The sequence below is a fragment of the Lampetra planeri genome, unplaced genomic scaffold (assembly GCF_965212315.1).
Source record: "Lampetra planeri unplaced genomic scaffold, kcLamPlan1.2.h2 scaffold_1289, whole genome shotgun sequence".
Lineage (NCBI taxonomy): Eukaryota > Metazoa > Chordata > Hyperoartia > Petromyzontiformes > Petromyzontidae > Lampetra > Lampetra planeri.
The window spans coordinates 7316-26376 of record NW_027614006.1 but is presented as its reverse complement, the minus strand read 5'-3'; the positions used below and the strand labels follow the sequence as shown (position 1 = coordinate 26376).

The 19061-nt window shown below is 41.9% G+C and overlaps 2 protein-coding genes across 2 annotated transcripts; both read left to right on the top strand.

Moving 5' to 3' along the window:
- Positions 1–961: 961 nt before the first annotated feature.
- Positions 962–11183, top strand: PHLDB3 (pleckstrin homology like domain family B member 3). Its single transcript, XM_078622070.1, is given in 18 exon segments — positions 962–1102; positions 1295–1405; positions 1922–2059; positions 2301–2408; positions 2410–2430; positions 4414–4593; positions 5544–5654; positions 7098–7215; positions 8358–8362; positions 8426–8514; positions 9161–9221; positions 9223–9243; positions 10092–10193; positions 10195–10215; positions 10217–10282; positions 10284–10314; positions 10592–10677; positions 11049–11183. Coding segments are annotated over 18 exon segments (1545 nt in total).
- A 2086-nt stretch (positions 11184–13269) lies between these two features.
- On the top strand, positions 13270–18565 carry LOC144739071 (sialic acid-binding Ig-like lectin 16). The gene is given in 10 exon segments (XM_078622069.1): positions 13270–13645; positions 13747–13806; positions 13857–14045; positions 15270–15506; positions 15587–15668; positions 15670–15845; positions 16307–16448; positions 16677–16906; positions 17022–17044; positions 18248–18565. Coding segments are annotated over 10 exon segments (1833 nt in total).
- The last annotated feature ends 496 nt before the right edge of the window (positions 18566–19061 follow it).

The window sequence follows — 19061 nt, the reverse complement described above, 5'->3', positions numbered from 1 at the left end:
ATTTGGGACTTGACTTTCCCTGCCTGGCTCATTCCTCTGTCTGCCCATGTCTCTAATGAGCTACTAATCTACCCCGTTTCCTTCTCAAAGTCATAATTTAGAAGGCCTCACTTATATCTGCCCTGTCTATTTATCTGGATGCTTCCATTACATCTACATTCCCTGCAGCCTAATAAGGTATGGATGGAAGGGAGAAGGGAGGGGGGCATAGAGGGCAAGAAAAGTTGGTGGGAAAAGTTTGGACAAAAGCACTTAAAAGCTCTTTCCCACAAATATTTTGTTATGTCTGTGCAGACATACTTGTAAGTAAGAGGAGACTGAAGATGCCAGGACCGTACTGAACACTTTGATCGAGAACAATGTAAAGTATAAAGATCAATGACAAACGCTGACAAAAGAAAAAAAGGACCACATACAATAGTTCGGATTTGAAAGTATACTTTTAAGTACTGACCGTATGTGGGCACTTTCCCCCTAGTATTTCATTATTTCATTGTTCTCATTCAGCAGCTGATGCACTTCAAGAGGCCCACACAAAAGAACACTATTCATAACGCTTGTACGCACATGCCAGACCGCTTCAGTTGGAGCAACCCTGAAACACACATTCTCTCATCTCCACTGCGAGGTGTTCTCATCACAGACACTAGTGTGGCTGTGTCTGTGTGTGTGTGTGTGTGTCTGTGTCTGTGTCTGTCTGTGTGTGTGTGTGTGTGTATGTGTGTCTGTGTCTGTCTGTGTGTGTGTATGTGTGTGTGTGTAGGGGATTTGTGTCCTGAACTGCTGATGCTGTGTTCACAAAGTCACCTGATCCCACGAATGCTTTCAACCACAAAGCAGATTTTATTATTGCTGTATTCAGAAAGTACACACACACACACACACAGACACACACACACACACACACACACACTCATTCTTTGGCTCTGTAACTCTCATTAACCTTCTTCTGTCTTTAGACATGCCCCAAAGTAACATGGAGAGCTCCAGGAGCCAGTGGCAGCAGGGTCTGCGGTCACCGTGGATCATCAGAGTGGCTGAAAGTCCCGCCTCCTCAGGGGCGGAGTCTGACACAGAGAGCAGCAGCACTGAGAGTGAAAGGGTAAGCGAGGAAGTCGAGGCCGTTGGTGATAGTGATGTATTTATGTGACAGTCTGTTTTTTGTGGCACACGGTAGCAGCATCAGTAGTCTCCTCACGAACATGTGCAGACTCTTGTGCTTTGATGTGGTTTTGTCGTGACTCTGTCGTCTTTTTTTTTTTGTCTTTTTGTTTTTGCTCTCCTTCTATGTCAGTCGTGTGTTAAAAAACTGGAGGTGGGTTCACTGAGGGTCCTGTCGTCGCCCTCAAAGCTCCATCAGCGAATCACAGAAATCGACCAACAGAAGGAAGAACTGAAGATTGAGGCAAGGAGATGCTCAGTGGTTTCAGTGATTCAGAACAACTGATTCAATTCAAATTTCTTAAAGAAGATTAAGAAAACTGTGGAATGTTTTAAGGCAAATATAGAGGCAAAGTTACAGGTTCCAGCTTGCTTTTACTTCATCACTGTGTTGTATGACAAATGTGTATCCCAAAGACTGAATTTCTCTCAGTGAATCTACAGGTGTAAAACTAGGCACTAGAATACTGTGAAGGATACATATAGTTTCGATTATGGCTGCAAAATTAAAGAACTCTACACATGATCAAGTGTAATAATATTTTTTAATTTGGATTGGATCTGATTGCGATACTCTAGAGGTGCCTTGGTATCATTCAGTGTGTTGGATCATGCTCATTTTATATTTCTTTCTGTGAAAATGCAGAAAGTCCCTCCAGTCTACATACCAGTCACAGTAAAGGAATGCATATCTCTGTATCGGACTGGCTGAAGCACCGGTCAGCGTGATTCACACTGGTGGCTTCTCTTGTCTTCTCAGCTGCAACTGGAGATCGCCCTGCTGCAGGGAGAGCTGCAGACGGAGAAGAACCAGCTGCTCAGACACACACAGAAGCTGCAGGCTTTGCAACAGGAGGCCAGGCAGGGAGAGAAGCAAAGAAACGACGACAGACAAACGGTAATAGAGTGTTATATAGTAAGAGGTGCTCTGATTTAATTAACTTTCACAATCCAGGCAGGAAACGTCGGCTTCAGGATTATTGACGTTTGCAGTTGTCCTCTAACATCAGAGGGTTCATAGAAGACCATGTCAGTGATAAGTGAATTCCTGTGTAATGATTGTTTACGGTTTGAGTGCTGGTGTGACGATGGGCATCTTTTGTTGTCTCTCACTTCGCTCTTCTGGTCTGTGAATGAAGGAGCGACAGAGCCTGGAGGAAGAGCGACAGAGGGTGGATGAACTGAAGAAGAGGTGTGAGGAAAAGGAGAAAGCGCTCGCCGCTCAGCCAGAAAACGAAAGGAAACAAACAAACGCTGCAGCTTCAGCAGGTGAGCAGCAGAGAGACGAGCAGTGTGACCACACGCACTGGATACAGAAACTAACTAAGAACTACATTATGGCATTGTAAACATGTCTTCACCAGCTTGCTTTTAAAAGTTCAGGTACTTTTATGCTCGTCCAAACTCCTCGAACCAGATACTAAGCTGAGCCGCCACAAAGTGTTGTAATCCAACTCACTAGCAGATGTTATCCAAAAGAACAGAATCACTGCAGTCACACAGATGTTGTATGTTAGTTAACATTGTTCCCAGGCAATAATTGATTATGGATGAGTCATGTGAAGTGCTTATCAAGCTGAAAATGATAAAACTGATCGCATGTTGTTGGCAGCGATCTGTGAGACACAGTAAGCTGCAGATGATTCCTGAAGCACTGTTGTAGGACGGGACAGTGTTTCATAGGCAACGTTCAGACTACAGATCTTAATTTTTGTTGACATCTTGAGTTTGTCCGTGGCCTTTCACTATTATTTTTCAAATGAAACCTAAGTCAGATTCCAGTGTGAACAGTCCTGCTCGCACTAAAGAACAATAATAAGACAAGCAGCACATTGTGTATACAGAAGTGAACATGTGATGCTATCGAAAGTGTTTACCAGTTAATTTTCAAGTTGTGCTGTGAAAGCCAGCGAGGTTATAATCCAATGTCACTGACAAGAAGGATGTGGAGAATGGCCTTTTGTGCAGCACTGGCTGCTGCCTCTGTCCTCCTCTGTGGATCCAGAGTTGGAGCAGGGATGGTGAGATAGTACCAGGAACATGCATGCAAACAGATTTGATTCCAAACCTCAGAATGTCATGACCTTTGACCTCAGTGTTAAATCAATCAGCACATGACTTGTCAGTCTTGCGCATCTGACTTAAAACCCCATATGAAAGTGACCCAGTTCTGATTTTGGAAATCTGATTTCAGTTCATTTCCTTTCACACTGTCATCATAAAATCAATATAGAGAATTCTGATACTGACAAATCCTGCCTGCAGTGTCTCAGACAAGGTCTTTGACATCTGTTGACGACATTTCATGCTGTTTTTTCTGACTGTCAGTGATTGTTCAGTACCTGTTTAACCTGATGTGTTGGAAATGTGCACGTGCACAGGATGTTCCTTGTAAATTTGTCAAGACAGGTTGAGAGAGTGCCGTGTGTCATGGAAGATTTACAGCAGTCCATCAGCAGGTAGTGACTTATGGTCTGACATTGTGTTTTTTATGGGGAGGAGCTTTCAGGTGCAGGTCGCTTCATTGTTTCACAGACCGAGACGCAAACAAGCAGCCAACTTAAACACATATTGCACAAGAGCAAGAAAACAGGTGTTCATTCAGAGACAATGAGGGTGTGTGTCCTCTGCACAAGTTGTAAACACCAAACAGGCTTTGAAAAATATAAGGCATTGAAATCACTGTTCAGGTCTGTAAGTTCAATAAGTTCCTGTTCATTATGAAAATCAATTTATTGTCATACACGTTTGTGTAACTTCATCCACAAATTCACAAAAACACACATTTTCCAACAACAGAAATCTCACAACTTAAACAGCTTTCTGTTTTTTCTTTTCTCAGTTAAATCTCCAGGTTCCCATTTGCAACATAAATCCCTGCAAAACAACTGAATGCCTATAACTTGAATAATGTATATTTTATTTTGAATTTATTCTCCAGCCTTAAAACTATTCCAAACTGCATTCCAAGCAGTAGCTCAGGTTCCATTTGTAAAACTAAAAACAATGGTTAAACAGCTGTTAATATGTCATCTGCTTGTCAGTGCAGCTTAATAATTAGTGATAACAAATGCATTATGGAAAACAACCTGAGGCAACATATATGCGCAATATGCAATATCTACCTCATAGTTAGTGTAGTACTGAGTGAAACCCCTTTTAATTATCATCATCTATTATTGCAAATCAGCTTTTGGAAGGAGATGATAAAATCCTGGTTTGATCACACTAAAGGATGTGTCTTTATTGCAGGAGAAAGAGGTGATGGAGGCGGCAGTGAGGGCCTTTGAGGACTGGGAGTTTCGTGTTCTGGAACAGGAGAGTGGCATCGATGAGGAGGATGACAGCGCAGAAGACAAGGTGTTGGACGAGAGAAAAGTTGAGCTAGAGAAGGAAATCTGCTGCCAGCAGCACGCGATGACTGCAGCACAGGTAAACATCTTCCAGAGAGTTTCCTCTGCTGCCCCGGACGTGTTGGTTTGCCGTCTATATGTCAGTTCCTTGTTTGCTAACATAGAACTATCTGTTTGACATTCCCTATGTCAACACAGTTGTCAGACTTGATGAAAACTAAAATCAGCTGGAGTGATGCATGCGGTGCATTATTATTATTGATTATTGGATATTGCAAGCTGTTGCTTGTATCAACAGGATTCGCGGTGTTGCATTGTGTGTAACTGCTCTGTGGATATAGACACAATTCGTATCTTTTGCGGGATGGCTGCGACAGTCGCTCCAGAGACGCTGCTGAAACGTGACGCAGCACAAACTGACTGACTTGAATGGCCGTGAACACCATTAATTATTATCTTGTGCAAAAATATCTCTGAGACTTCCACACTTTGCAAAATTGTCCCCAAACGATTTCTGATGCTTCTACTACGAATGGAATCGTCTAATGTGTGAACTTTTTGTCCATTCTGACAAGTTTATCTCTCATTCACAAGCCAGGTTCCACATGAATACAGAAAGGACCATATGAGGTGAAAATAGACTAGTTGTTGGTAGTAGAGTAGTTCTTGGTTCGCTATATTGTAGGTTTTGCAGAAATGGTTCAGAAGTGACTAAAATTAGAATCCTTAATATTAGATAACTGCAGTTACTAATAATTGCACATTTGCACATGGCTGCAGATGAAACTCATCCTGATCCTCTGTCTGTCACTGAACATCTGGTCAATTCTCTTCTCAACCCGCCTCTCATGTGTCCTCTGTAGCTGTACTGTCACATTAGCGATATGAATACACACACACACACACACTGCATAGTGGAAAGGTGAAGTAGAATCTAGCCAGCTGGATGATTCAGACACAGCACATGACATGAGGAGAAGGAAACATATGGCGCCGCATGCTGAAAGGAGTTATTTTCTGACTTTACAGGAACGAGTGCAGCAGTTAGAGACACAACTGATGGACATGGAGAAAGAGAAGGAGAGCGAGCTGAATGCCTTAAGGAAAGAGAAGAGAGACCTCATGCACACGACTCAGACAGTAAGACATGTTGACACACCTTGGCATTGGGGGGGGGCTCTGAAAATATTTTACCTACCATATCAAACTAGGTGTTAAGTAACTGTTTACTTAACTGCTTACTTACTTCACCATTAATATTTGAAACAGCATTTGTATTTAGATTAGTTTATCTTGTGGCCACAGTTACACATCCTGATTTAACATTCTTGGAATGGTATCCGAATGAATTTGCATCATCAAATTCAGATGATTTATTAGATGCTCTAATGATCTAAAGTTCTTTTTACCTAATCAAATCCTGAGTTTATGCTCAGATATGTAGGGCAAAGCCTAGGACTTTAAAAAACATAGATGTCTTAAAACCAGTCTGTCTTTAAATGATCCCACCTTGTGAGAAAATAGTCTTACTGCTCACTGCCCAAGATATGTTTACCTCCAATTTCACCGTCCCTCTGTCAGAAGCATCTTGTGCTTCCATCTGATAATATAATTATAGATAATTAGGAATCCTTGTTGATCTAAACTACGATTATAGAAGCACCAGCATTTTTCTTTGGTCAGACTTGTCACAGCGCCAATAACAATAAAAAGGAGACAAGATCTGGACGAGGAAAAGGCAAATCAGACATGGAGGGAGCGAGGGAGGGAGAGAGAAAGAGATAGGGAGGGATGCAAGGAAAGAGGGAGGAGTAAGCAAAGTGCTGGAGGGCGCTGCACTTGTGAATGTACGTGCACATGAGAGTTCACAAGATTTGTGTGGATGTTAGAAGGGGAGCAAAGGCAGGAGTCCTTGCAGCAGGAGGGGTAAGCTAAAAGAAAAAAAACAGACTGGATGGATCTGCTCGGCTGTCAGGTGTTAAACTGTGTTTACCAGAAAGCTACTGTAAAGTTTATGTGATCTTGTAAATGAGAGAATGGAGAGCCGGCAGGAGGGAAGGCAGAAGGGAGTGGCAGCACAGAGGAGGAGAGTCATGAAGAACATGAACAAATGTGTTTGACCATAATATGACATGGTTGGTTCAGAGCTAATCTGAACAGGTTTCATTGTAGCAGACAGGAAACAAGACGCATTTTTCGAGTTGTGTCCTAAATGTTGTCAGCTGGAAAACAATTAACTGTTATGTGAAATCATCTTTAACTCCTCTGTCCACACATTCCTTGCAGGAATGTGCTCAAAGGAAAATAAATTATACAGACACGGATAAAATCAGGGCTGCATGGTGACTGAACAGCTCATGTGAGTCAAGCGGGGGGATGAGAGGCAAAGATAGAGATAGAGCAGCAAAGATATTTTTTTTGTTTTTTTAACCCATTATGATCCCTCTTGGATGGGAAGTTTCTCCACCAGATGTCGAAGCTATTCAGTTTTGTCAGTGGCCGTATGTGTTTCTCATTCAAGCTGTTTTCCTTCCGGATAGCTCTTTGAATCGCAAATTGAATCTGGCTTTCTGGCTTCTACAGGTTTTCATAGAGAAGACGCCTCTCACCGATGGGTCGAACATCACTGGCTCCACCCCCTGTGTGATGTCACATTCTCCCCTGACTGTTCACAAGTCACCTCAGGATATTTTGTGTCTAAGTAATGCACGTTTCTCAGCTGAATGAGCATATTATAGTGTATTTTTTGTTGACAGTATATATTTTTTGCTGCATTAAGGAAGATAGATATCTGGACCTTTGTTTATAGGATTCTGTCCGTTTTTAACATTGTAATGTAATTACACTACACTATGGACCGTAACATAAAGGCAGTGACGTTGTCAGTGACGTTATATCCTTAAATTCTCACTTGGATGCAAATTGCAACACTAATAAGACAGTTCTAAAGTAGTTGCAGATGAATTTCTGTCAAATTGCTTGTTTTGACAGCAACTCAGCTGAGACACACTCCTCATATCATCCTCTCCCTCATGTTCATATAGGAACTGTGTAAGGAATCCAGTTTGCCCAGAAGACGGAGTGCACATCGCAGCAACAGACTGAGCGACAGGCCGCTCTCAGTCCAGGGTTAGACATTAAATTCTCTCAATCTGCCATTGTGCTCATGATTGCTCAAGCTGCGGCACCATGACAGGACAAATACACTCTCTCTGCCCTCATTCGGTCTCAATGTTTGCTCAGTTCCCTCCCTTCTAGTCCAATCCAAAGTGTGTATGGAGAGATGGCAGGTTGTTGTTACGTTACGTTGCGTTAGGAAGAATCAGGATTTACTTGCACAGACTGGACAAACCAGAAATGCTCCTGCAGACTAGAGTTTAAACTCCTCAGTAGTCCAGTTAAGGTAAAAGAACTTAAGAATGCTTCCTAAAATACTACCCCAATATTTGCAACATTCCTAAAATTTTCATATGAGCCATTTTGGTACACCTTGTAAAACAATATTACGATATCAAAAAACAAAAAATATTTGAGAAAAATCGTAAACTGACATCGTCCAAAATATCACTCCTGCCAATTTGCATGATGTTGGACAATTTTCCAAAGGAGAAAGGGATAAAATCCTTCAGGACATGTGCCGACATGTATAGTAGAAACCACCTGAGGTTGTTGTCAGTTTTGCATCAGACAGCCTCCACCACTGACTAGTAGTGTGAGAGGGCTGATAAGTTGGACCATGTCATGTGTTTCCTGTCATTTTACATTGCGCCCGACACTTACAGAGACTACTCTCTCTCTCTGGCTGTTGCTCATGTACTTCTTTTCTGTTCTTCTCCTCTCCAGGACTGGTGAGGATGGTTCCTGACAGCCAGACCCCAGAATCTTTCACATCCCCTCTCTCCCCCCAATAGCCCTCAGTAACGGGCACAGACCCGGGAACCAGCAGCGGCGTTGGGCTCATCACGCCATGCAACAGCACAGCAAGCTCTCGTGCTGCCAGGTCAGTTGTTTAACTGGTCATGTGATGGGAACTTGTTAAATATCTGTATCCAGTTCATTGTAATGGAACTGATGGTGAAACACATCTTAAGGATTGTGTGACGTGTGTGTAAATTCAATTTTTCTGTCCTGACAATCCATTTAACCTAGATTTTCTACTTTATTTCATGTGAAACAATGGTTGGGGATGTCACACCCAGAGGACTAGCTGCGATCTGCATATGCATCTCTATGATGACGTTAGTGATTCAGGGAAGAGAACGCTCAGACAGATTTTTAACAGTCTTGACAGATTGTCTGACTCACTTCATGGATATCTAGTCATGAACTCACACGTGCCATCCTGAAACCGTTGGTATCTGTCACCACAAGTGCGGTGAAGAATATGTTTGGCCTGATTTCATAATTACTTTTGTACTACTATGTATTATCAGGAGTGGATGTGTTCTGGCATGGTTGAACCCACTACCGTCAATATGTTTCTACAAATAACTTTATATATTATTTAATTTAAATTTATTGTATGTATGTAGGTGTGTGTGTGTGTGTGTGTGTGATAAAACGGACACACTGTACAGAATATACAGATAATTAGTATTTACACACTCTATAACTGCTATATGTGGCTGTCGATTCCTTGTGTTCAGTCCGTGTCTGTTGGATCTCATGGAGATTGAGAGGAAACTCAGGGAAGCCAAAGCTGAGCGGAGAGAGACTTCTGAGAGAGAGGGTGAGTCACCTGCCGTGGGAAACACTGGCTGACACCTCTAATCACCAGCGACACACTGCGTTAGACACGGCGGTTTGATCTCTCACACCCACTCAGCTCACACTTGATGGCCCAAGTGAACAGCAAGCGGATGTGTGGATGTTTCTAGCACTAGCAAAGATATCATGGCTGAAAATCATGAATTCCTTTACAAGTCTTGTTTTTCCTCACCCAGAACTCAAAATACACCTAATGAAATATACATAATTCTTGTTGCTTTAAACATTTCTAATCACCTGTGAACAGAAAGTGCGACAGCAGTTGTTGGGAGGAGCCAAAGGCAGCGTGAGCTCCACTCTTACGGAACAGAGCCAACAGAGCCGAGAGTCCATGCAAGCCTGAAGCAGAACCAGAACCAGAACCAGAACAGAAAACGATGGTCAGGTCTCCTCCAAACTCCCCAGAGGTAAACACAGATTAATTCCCATGTTTTTGGATTTTCTGTTTTGTTATGTACACTGAGAGAAGTCAGGTAGAGCTAGATGTTAGCCAACAACATTTTAAAAATCACATTTTTCTTTGTCCTGAATTTCACCAAACGTTCCAAGTAGTGCAGTACTCTGTATAAGTTCTGACTGTAAACAGAATGTAGTGCAACAGTGTCCAACTGTCGCCACTTATGCCAGGAGATGGTGCTGTTGTTCAGCAGGAATGTTCTCACGTTCGTTTGGTATACTGTGTACTGTGTACTGTGTGTGTGTGTGTGTGTATTGAACTGAACTTGATCCAGTGCTGACTTCCCGATCCTATTTAGTAAATACGTGTCCCCTCATGAATACGAGTGATTGTTTAAGTCTTCTGCTCTGCAGCGCAGCCTGCCACTCTCTCTCTCTCCAAACTTTGACCTGCGGTCCCACGTGGAGTCCCTGGGTCACGGGGTGGCCGGCTGCTCCGACCTGCGGTTGGACACCTCGACGCTGTGCTGGATTTTTGGACCAAACGAGGGGGAAGAGTGAAGACCTGGAAGAAAAGATGGTTCCTGTTTGACATGGAGTTTGACCATGGACCACAGACGGCTAGCGTACTACACAGGTTAGACGAGTGTTTGCTTGACAGAGGACATTCTGTGTCTTTCACTGTTCAACAATACTTCCCTGTCATTCTCATTCAGAGTAGATTAGCCTGACCTCCTAACTGGTCGCCATCCAACAGCTTCGAATTTGCATGTAAAGTGGGAAGTTAAAGGGAATCAACTAAAAAGAAGCTTCATAGGGGATCATCTACGTGACCCATCTACAGTTTGTAACTTAGGGCAGCTGAATGAAATTCTGATGAGTGCACATGAGTTATGTCATGGATTTCTTTGCAGACTGTGATGAGAGGAAGCTGAAAGGAGTAATTTACTTCCAGGCCATAGAGGAAGTTTACTACGACCATCTACGAACGGCCACATCGGTGAGTCCTTGGTTTTATTCGGTTCATTAACGGATGATTGGGGAATCCTAGGGAATCTATTATTATAGTGATGCAATTTCTAATTTATTAGGTTAGTCCTGCAGTTAGTTAGCAGGACGGCCGTAGAAAATGCCTGTTTGGAAAAGAAAAATCAGACACAAAAAAATTTAACTTGAAGCAAAACAAATGCCTTTTACAAACGATTTAAAAGAACAGTTTAATATGTTTTATTGGATTTAAGGAATTAAAACCCACAGCGTCTGAATACGTTACTGACCATAATGAGATCTTTCAGTCATCTTATTTATTTATGACTGTCCAGGAGACTGTTATGACTGTTTGCATTAATCCTGTCTGCTCTTTCTCTTTAGTCACCGCGGCCCAGTCTGACTTTCTGTGTGAAGACATACGACCGTCTTTTCTTCCTAGTGGCCTCCAACGCTGTTTCTATGAGGATTTGGATGGACGTCATCGTCACAGCGACAGACGAGCACAGCCGTTATTGACCTCTTACAATGACTGTAAAGCCCTTGGATGAGGCTAAGAAACTGGTGAGAAACACAGCAGAGATGCAGCACTTCAAGGTGCTCACACTCCCTGGAGGAAACTGTTACTAGAAGATGCTTCGTTGGATGCTAAGAGCTGCAAACCAGACGGAACTTACATGCATCAGTCAGCACACTGGGAATCGCTCACCAGTGGGTTTGTCTCATGGAGTCTGAACGCCCCCTGCTGGTCACAGTCCTGTGTTACAGGACTGGGAAAGCACTGGTACAGCAAAGGTGACCCCAGTAATGGTTAACAAACCATACAGGCAGAGAGACTGAACCTCTGTGGTCATTTACGGAGCACTGGATTGCTTTCTGTTGTTGGATGCTTCCACTAATGTGTCCATTTCTTGTATCTTTGTTTTCAGTATGTATTGTACATAACATTTATCATAAGTTAAGTTATTGTTCAGAAATGTATATGGGTTTAATGTACAAATACATGAAGAAATACACCTTATTAATGCACTATTAAATGTTTATTCATAAAAATGACTTTAAATTGTTTTTCTTCTACCATGGTTTTGAAGTTTGACAAATACAATTTGATTTTTCCACTCCCATGACTTTGATGAAAGAATAAATTGATTGAAATAGTGAGTTGTCAAAACTGGAATGGAAATGGAAACGCAAGGATTTCTCTGTTATTCTTGCTGAAATTTACCAACTTGAATCGCAGCTACTATTTTTCAGGATGTGATGTAAGTCTTCAATGCAATCACATCAAAGCACATCAGTACTTTTTGAAATCAGCTTCAAGTGTTGAAACATTTTCACAATTTCCCCATTGTGGTGTTGCTTATTGGCAAAACCCAGCAAAGCCATCTCTTGTATTTATAAAGCATGGAAATTCACGCACACATTCATTTATTAGTCGTAGTTAAAAGCATTCTCCTATCATTCACTTGTACTAAGTTGAAATTTAACAAATTCAAATACGCAATGCAGCAAATTCCCCATGTCTTCCTTTGAATCATACAGCATTAATAGCATTTGATCATGGATGATACCAAAGAAAATAAAACAATGAGATGCTGAAGAAAATAAAACAATGAGATGAGGCTGCATTAGTTGAAAGTATTTGATTAATGCCCATTGTTTGATTAAAATCAATGGCAGATTTCCTGTGACCAGATATGAAAGTCATTATGTGACATCTGGAATTTGGTCCAAAATTCCAAGAAGGGCTCAGTATTGTTGGTGTTTTCAAAGCAGAAGCAGAAGAAAAAGAAAAGCCTTCTTGTGTCCAGTGCCACTCCCCCCCACACACACATTTTGCAAGAGCTGAGTGTGTCGTCCAGTCATATCGGCCGTTTGACATCACTGAGCCTTCAATGCTCGTAAAACCTTTATTTGCACCTTTCACAACTTATCTATATATTTCATCACTTTGAAAGCAAGTCAAGTCAAATTTCCTAGCACACTCTGGACACTCCATGCTGCGTTTCATCATAGGTAAGACTTCAATCTCAGAAGACCTGAATCCAAAGCAGTTTGATTAGTTAGTAAATAAGGTCATAAAGAGTAACTGTACTGTTTGATACTATATACTGCTGCTTACATAAAGCATAGGAAAACATAGGATAAAAGAAGAAAAGTTCAAGTACTTTGAATCGGTAGAAAATATAGTGAAGAAATATGTAAACTGTTATTACATGGAAAATGTATAATTAATACTGCATCTTATTATAGCATGAAATATATCAAATAATTGGAATAAAACAGCTTTTTACAATAAATCACAAAGGAGTTTAACACGCTGGACATCCACCATTGGAAGTTTTAATGTGCTAAATGAATTACATGAGAATTTTGAACAGAGAAACAAATCATAGTTTTACTTCACTAAATCAGTATAAGTATTGATGTATGTTAATGTGGCTGACTGTATGCTCTAACTCTGTAGGATCAACAACCCGTCAGATAAGAATGAAACTGGCTGCAGTGATTCCTCTCCTATGCTGTCTGATTCCAGGTTTGTCATTTCATGTCTGAATGTGTCCGGATCTGGTTTGTAAGGGGTTATTGACAGATGGTCTGTGTAATGACTGTTAACATTATTTTCTTCATCTCAGGGAGCTTCACCCAAACCTGGGACGTCTTCCTGCCCGAGACCGTGAAGGGGCTGGGTGGATCCTGTGTGATCATCCCCTGCCGGTTTTCTTTGCCCCCAGAATGGGATTCCTATTTGGATGATTCGTGCAAAGCCATATGGAAGCGAGGCAACTGGCGACGAACACAAGTGTTTGATTCCAGCCTCACAGGAGCAAGTGCCAGCTTCAACATCCTGCAAGGAAACTTAACTGGGAACCTGCAGGAGAAGGACTGCACCACCATTTTCAACAACATGCCATGGGACGATGACGACTACTACTGGTTCAGACTTGAGTGCAACAACCAGCTAAAGTTCAACTTCGGACGTAGTTTCGTTATGAAGATTAAAGGTACCTGTAATGTTCTTCCACCTTTGCATGTGTGAAGCCACATGTTTTGACATCTTTTGTCATTGTTTCGCCCCCAGAGTCCCTGCCTGGACCAACGCTAACTCCTTCCAGACTGGAAGTAGTGGATGGGACCCCCGGTGAGGCTGAGCTGCTCAGCTGTCCTCCCCCTGTCCCTTTCTGCCTCCAGCTCTGAAATGGATTCCCAGTGTAGCTCACCCTGAGGAGACTGTGGAAGCTAATTCTGTCACCTCTGCTGTCAACTTCACCACCTCGCCCGTCCACAATGGACAGAAGATCTCCTGTTTCGCTCTGTACAGCCGACAAGCTGGGAAGAGCGACCTTCTGTTTGAATCAAGTTTGACCCTCCGTGTTCTGTGTAAGTCTTTCTTTTCAATGCCCTGTTTGTCATTTGTTTTTCACCCAAGGTGGTAGAGAACTTGGGTAAAAACATTCCCTTCTCATCCACCAAGCATTCAGCGTGTAGGAAAAATGTACATTAGGCTCATTATGTTTGAGAATTATTTATAGCTAAATCATACCTAAAGTCAAGATGAAGGCCTCCAAAACAAAACAAAAAACATTAGATAAAAGAAAAAAAAAACTGTACTTTATGTACTTGTGTATTATTGTGTAGTAGTAGTTGTGGTACTAGTAGTAGTAGTACACACACACACACACACTAACACTAAAGTTGCGGATGTAACTGATGTTAATCAAAGTTTGAGTTTCAATTAAAAAAGATGTGATTATAATGATATATGTATGATGATGACAATCATTACAAAACTATTAGTTATGCAAATGTTGTCATTTAAATCCTGTAATATCATACAAGCATAGAACTGAGGGTGACAAACAAAGCAAACATGAGTTTTTGCACATTCTGTTCTCACCCAAGAACAAATAGCAAACAAGGTGAATTTCACAGTCTTCATAAAAGAACATCTTAAGTGGGAGGACATTTCAATGGTTGGTGAATGAGGTGCATTGTCTTGAGAACGTTACCATGGTTTCCTGGTGTTGGTAAGTACAGAAGGACTGAGTCTCGTACACCAGCGAGGTTTTGATCAGAGAAGACACATTTTGATCTTATCATAGGAAAAAAATGGGGCTGAAATCTGATCCGCCATGATGTTACATTGAGCTTGTGTTACGTTGCTTAACATACATGAGGAACTATGATTTCAGCAGTGAGGAAGTTGCTGAAATGTTATTTTGTGTCCAATGAATGACAGTTTTTTTTTCCAGTTACACATTTTGAGATGGGACCACAACTGAAGATTCAGTTATTCGTCTTAACAAGGTTTTCCTCCTCTCCATGGAAACGAGACGATGCTGGATTTTACAGTTTTTTTGAACACCCTGATGCACAGCTTGAATTCAGCAAGATTCTCATTTTAATTGTGAAATGGTGAATAGCTGCGTTTTTATAGCGCGAGGTTTCTATACAAAATAAGCAATTTGGGGTTCAGTGTCTTTCTTAACTATACTTAAACATGGACTCTGGGGAGCTTCATTTTCGTAAATATATTGTTATTGATAATATTAAAGAAATTACAGTTTAGATCTCCTCTTCCAGATGCTCCATATGACACATCAGTTGATCATATCAGCCCTGTGAAAGAGGGCAGCTGGATGACTCTGACCTGCAACACCAACGCAAATCCAGCTGTGAACATCTACACCTGGTTTCAAGTGGATGGAGATCAGGTGGTGGCAGTGGGGTTTAAGAAGCGGCTTACGATCATCATCTCCGAAGCCAGCAGTCGATTTTACTGCGAAGCCTCCAACCGATATGGGAACCAGAACTCATCCGTCACTCAGATAGATGTACAGTGTAAGTCTGTGAGAATGACACGAAAAAAACGAACTACTGGCAAACATGAACCAAACTTACATCTGTGTTTGTTTCACTAGTTCCTCCAAAGGAAACAGCAGTAACTGTGGATCCTCCTGATCTGATACTGGAGGGCAGATCTGTGGCTCTGCTCTGCAGCAGCGCGCCAACCCGCCGTGACCAACTACACTTGGTACAAAGATGACGTGGAGGACGAGGAATCTGGACAAATCCTCGTCATACCCGGAGTTGACCTGAGTCACAGTGGCAGCTACTACTGTGAAGCAAAAAACGACCTGGGAGAAGAAAGGTCCACAACGATTGAGCTGGACGTTCAGTGTAAGTGAACAACAGTCAAAGCTGTATGTTTCCAGAGCTTTACATTTGGTCCAGCTGTGGGCACCCAAACACAAACTGGGGCCGAGACTCTTCCGTACAGAAAGGTCTGAACAGTGGACAGTAAGCCTTTGTCCTGATGCGTGACAAACTGTTTTCTGTCAAACGGCCAAACGTGACAGAGCTCTGCTGTCTGTCCAGTGTGTTAATTGATGTGTAGATGTTTTGTCTAGTGTGTGTCATTATTACGACTTCATTTCCAACCACAAAAATGAATAAGCGGCCTCAGTGTGCTGCAGGCCCAACCCAGCATTGAAAATGACATTTATGAAAGTTTGGGTAACTGTACCATTTCCATCTGCCTGTCATTTATTGGATTTATTGGAATGCTTGGACTAAGTGGAGCATTATTTCTTTCAGATCCCCCCAAGAACACTGCGTTGACTGTCGACCCGTCGGGTCAGTGCCAGACGGCAGCACTGTGACACTCACCTGCGCAAGCGACGCCAACCCAGGAGCCCATAACTTCACGTGGTACCGTGTGACTCAGACAGGAGAGGAGGTGATGGGGTGTGAGCAGGAGATAACCTTCAATGTCACCAAACTGTCAGAGGATCAGTATTACTGTGAAGCTCTGAATATCCACGGGACGAAATCCTCCGAGCCTGCTTCGATTAACGTCACATGTAAGATTTACTTTTTGTATGAGCCTACATGTTTCCCAAGAATCTTGACCAGGTGTTTGGATACCTTCTCTCTCTCAGTTGTCCCAGAGGTCCTGCCTTCTTCTGGTTGTGTCAAGATTTCATCCCATACACAATGTTCCTGCACCAGCCAGGGAAACCCGCCTCCTTCCCTGGTGTGGGAAGTGTCCGGGGAGCTTGTCAATCACTCTGCAGACTTCTCAATCAAAGAAATCCCCCTCGGGAGCATCGGCATGAAGAGTGTCATCACCCTGACCAATCTGCATGATGACGACATTCCCTCACTCGTCTGCCTGAGTGTCAACTCACTGGGCTCGGACAGTTTTACCTTCAACATATCGTCCAGTGAACCTGAGCGTGGTAGAGGAATCTGCTGAATCATGGTTGCTGTATTGCTATTTTTCTTCGTGGACCATTACTAATTGTAAAACCTTTTCAGGAATCCACACTGAGTCTGTGTTGATTGGTTCTGCAGCTGGAGCGCTGGTGGTGCTGCTCGTATGTGTCCCTCTGCTGTTATTCATTTGCAGGTTAGTTGTGTTTGGTTTTGTTTTTTAACACAACAGAGGAATAAACATTTCCTGCTTGGAAATCGGGTCCAAACTGGCATAAGGACATGTTTCGATTTTACGTTGGGGTAGGCTTAGTATAAAAGTATAAAAGTATAAAATTCTGTCCACGAAGATTAGTGGCTTCAGATTAGAGTTGAACATGCTGAAGTGAGTTGTGGTTCAAGGCAGAGAAACAGTCAGTGCGGAGAGTGACTGAGGCCTGACGCTCAAAGTCAGAGCTTAATAATCTGTGTTTAGGTTTAACAATCATAGTCATAGCATCTCTGCTCTCCCACGCTCAGTCACCTCTAGGTGTTTAATGAATTGAGGTAAACATTGTAAACATTAGTTCCATTATTGTGATAAAGTCATTTGAAATAGTTATTGTGATACAATAATTACATTTTCAACAGGTAACCTGTCATTACAAACAAGACAATTTCCATCCTAGTATATGTATGTATGTATAAATAGTCTTCTGCCAGCCTACATGAAAGACTCAGAGGCTTTAGCTGCCATACGTATTCATACATGATGGGTTCTGACATTAGTAAAAGACATTATCAATCATATGTCAAAAACTCCTAAGTCCTCTGTATTTTTTGTATAGAACATTGTAACTATGATAAGGTCCGTGAGATACCTGAATTTTTGGTTTGATGAGAAATCTGTCACAGATATGTTCTCATTTGTTATTGTGTTCTATCATAGGAAAAAGAAACACCGCAGCTCAGTCATCAAGCAAGTGGTGAACAATTCAGGCATTTTCATAACAAATGAGGTGAGTTTATGTTTTCAGGAGGATGAGCTAAACTGTGTCTGTCAAAACTGAAACAGTATAAATGTGTACATGTACAGTTCTGAGTTGAGATGACGTGGCAGGTCTGCATTAATAAGAACATGTAATCCCATATTAAAGCAAATGTAGCTCTAAAACTTGGTTTATACAGATAATGGGAGGAAAAACTCTCATAGACTGTATAAAAAAAAATGAATGTACTCACGACCTGCACTTTCTCTAATCAATATCAGGGAAGAATTGAGTGATTGCCAAACAAGGACCGAAGTTTCGAAATCACTGTGAATCTTATCAGTCCTGATACTACATTGTTTCATCTCTCACATACATTGTTCGTTTGGTCTATTGCAGAGCGACTTGTCACAGGCTGATACAGTATACGCCAATAAACTCACCATAGAGGAAGAGGAAGCACGGAAAGAAGAACAAATACATTACGCTAGTGTGGACTTTGCTAAACTGCAGGCAAGAGCAGGTGATACGCCTGGGGGGGAGGAGATCCGAGGCCTGGCCTCCAAGACAGAAGAGTACGCCGAGATACGCCTGCGTTCCACAGGAAGTGATGGTGGGGAAGGGGCGGGAAACACAACTGCACACACCGAGTTGGGAGAAGGGAAAGACATTGACGGTCTTGTGGCCGGCGGTGAGGTTCCAACAGAAGCACAGTGACATAATATTTAAAACGCACTCTCATCGCTACAAGACATTTTTCTCCAAGGATTCAGCTGATGATTCTGACCAGAGCATCTCCACACTCTCAACACTTCCAACAATCTGTCTCAATTCACAAACTTTATTTTCCATCACATGTAAGAGCATTGAAGTCTAACTTTTCTTTTTTTTTTTTTTTTAGGTTTAACTACTAAAAAGCAGGTAGCAATGGTGATATTCTTGAATAAAAGTTTGTATGGACAACTATGAGATGAGTGTTGAAACAGAGAAGATTAATAGTCATAGAGGTGTCAAAGAGTTTTTGAACACTGTCATTAAGCCTCAGGAGAGGTATTGCAACACATAAAAAAACAGTCGGCCATCTTCAGGGAGCATTTCATAACCAATACACCAATTCAAGCTCATGTAAATCCACTATTTGCACATAATCCTGGTGATTTGACTTTAAGCAGGATTCAGAATAATCTATAATATCTGTACATATACAACAGTG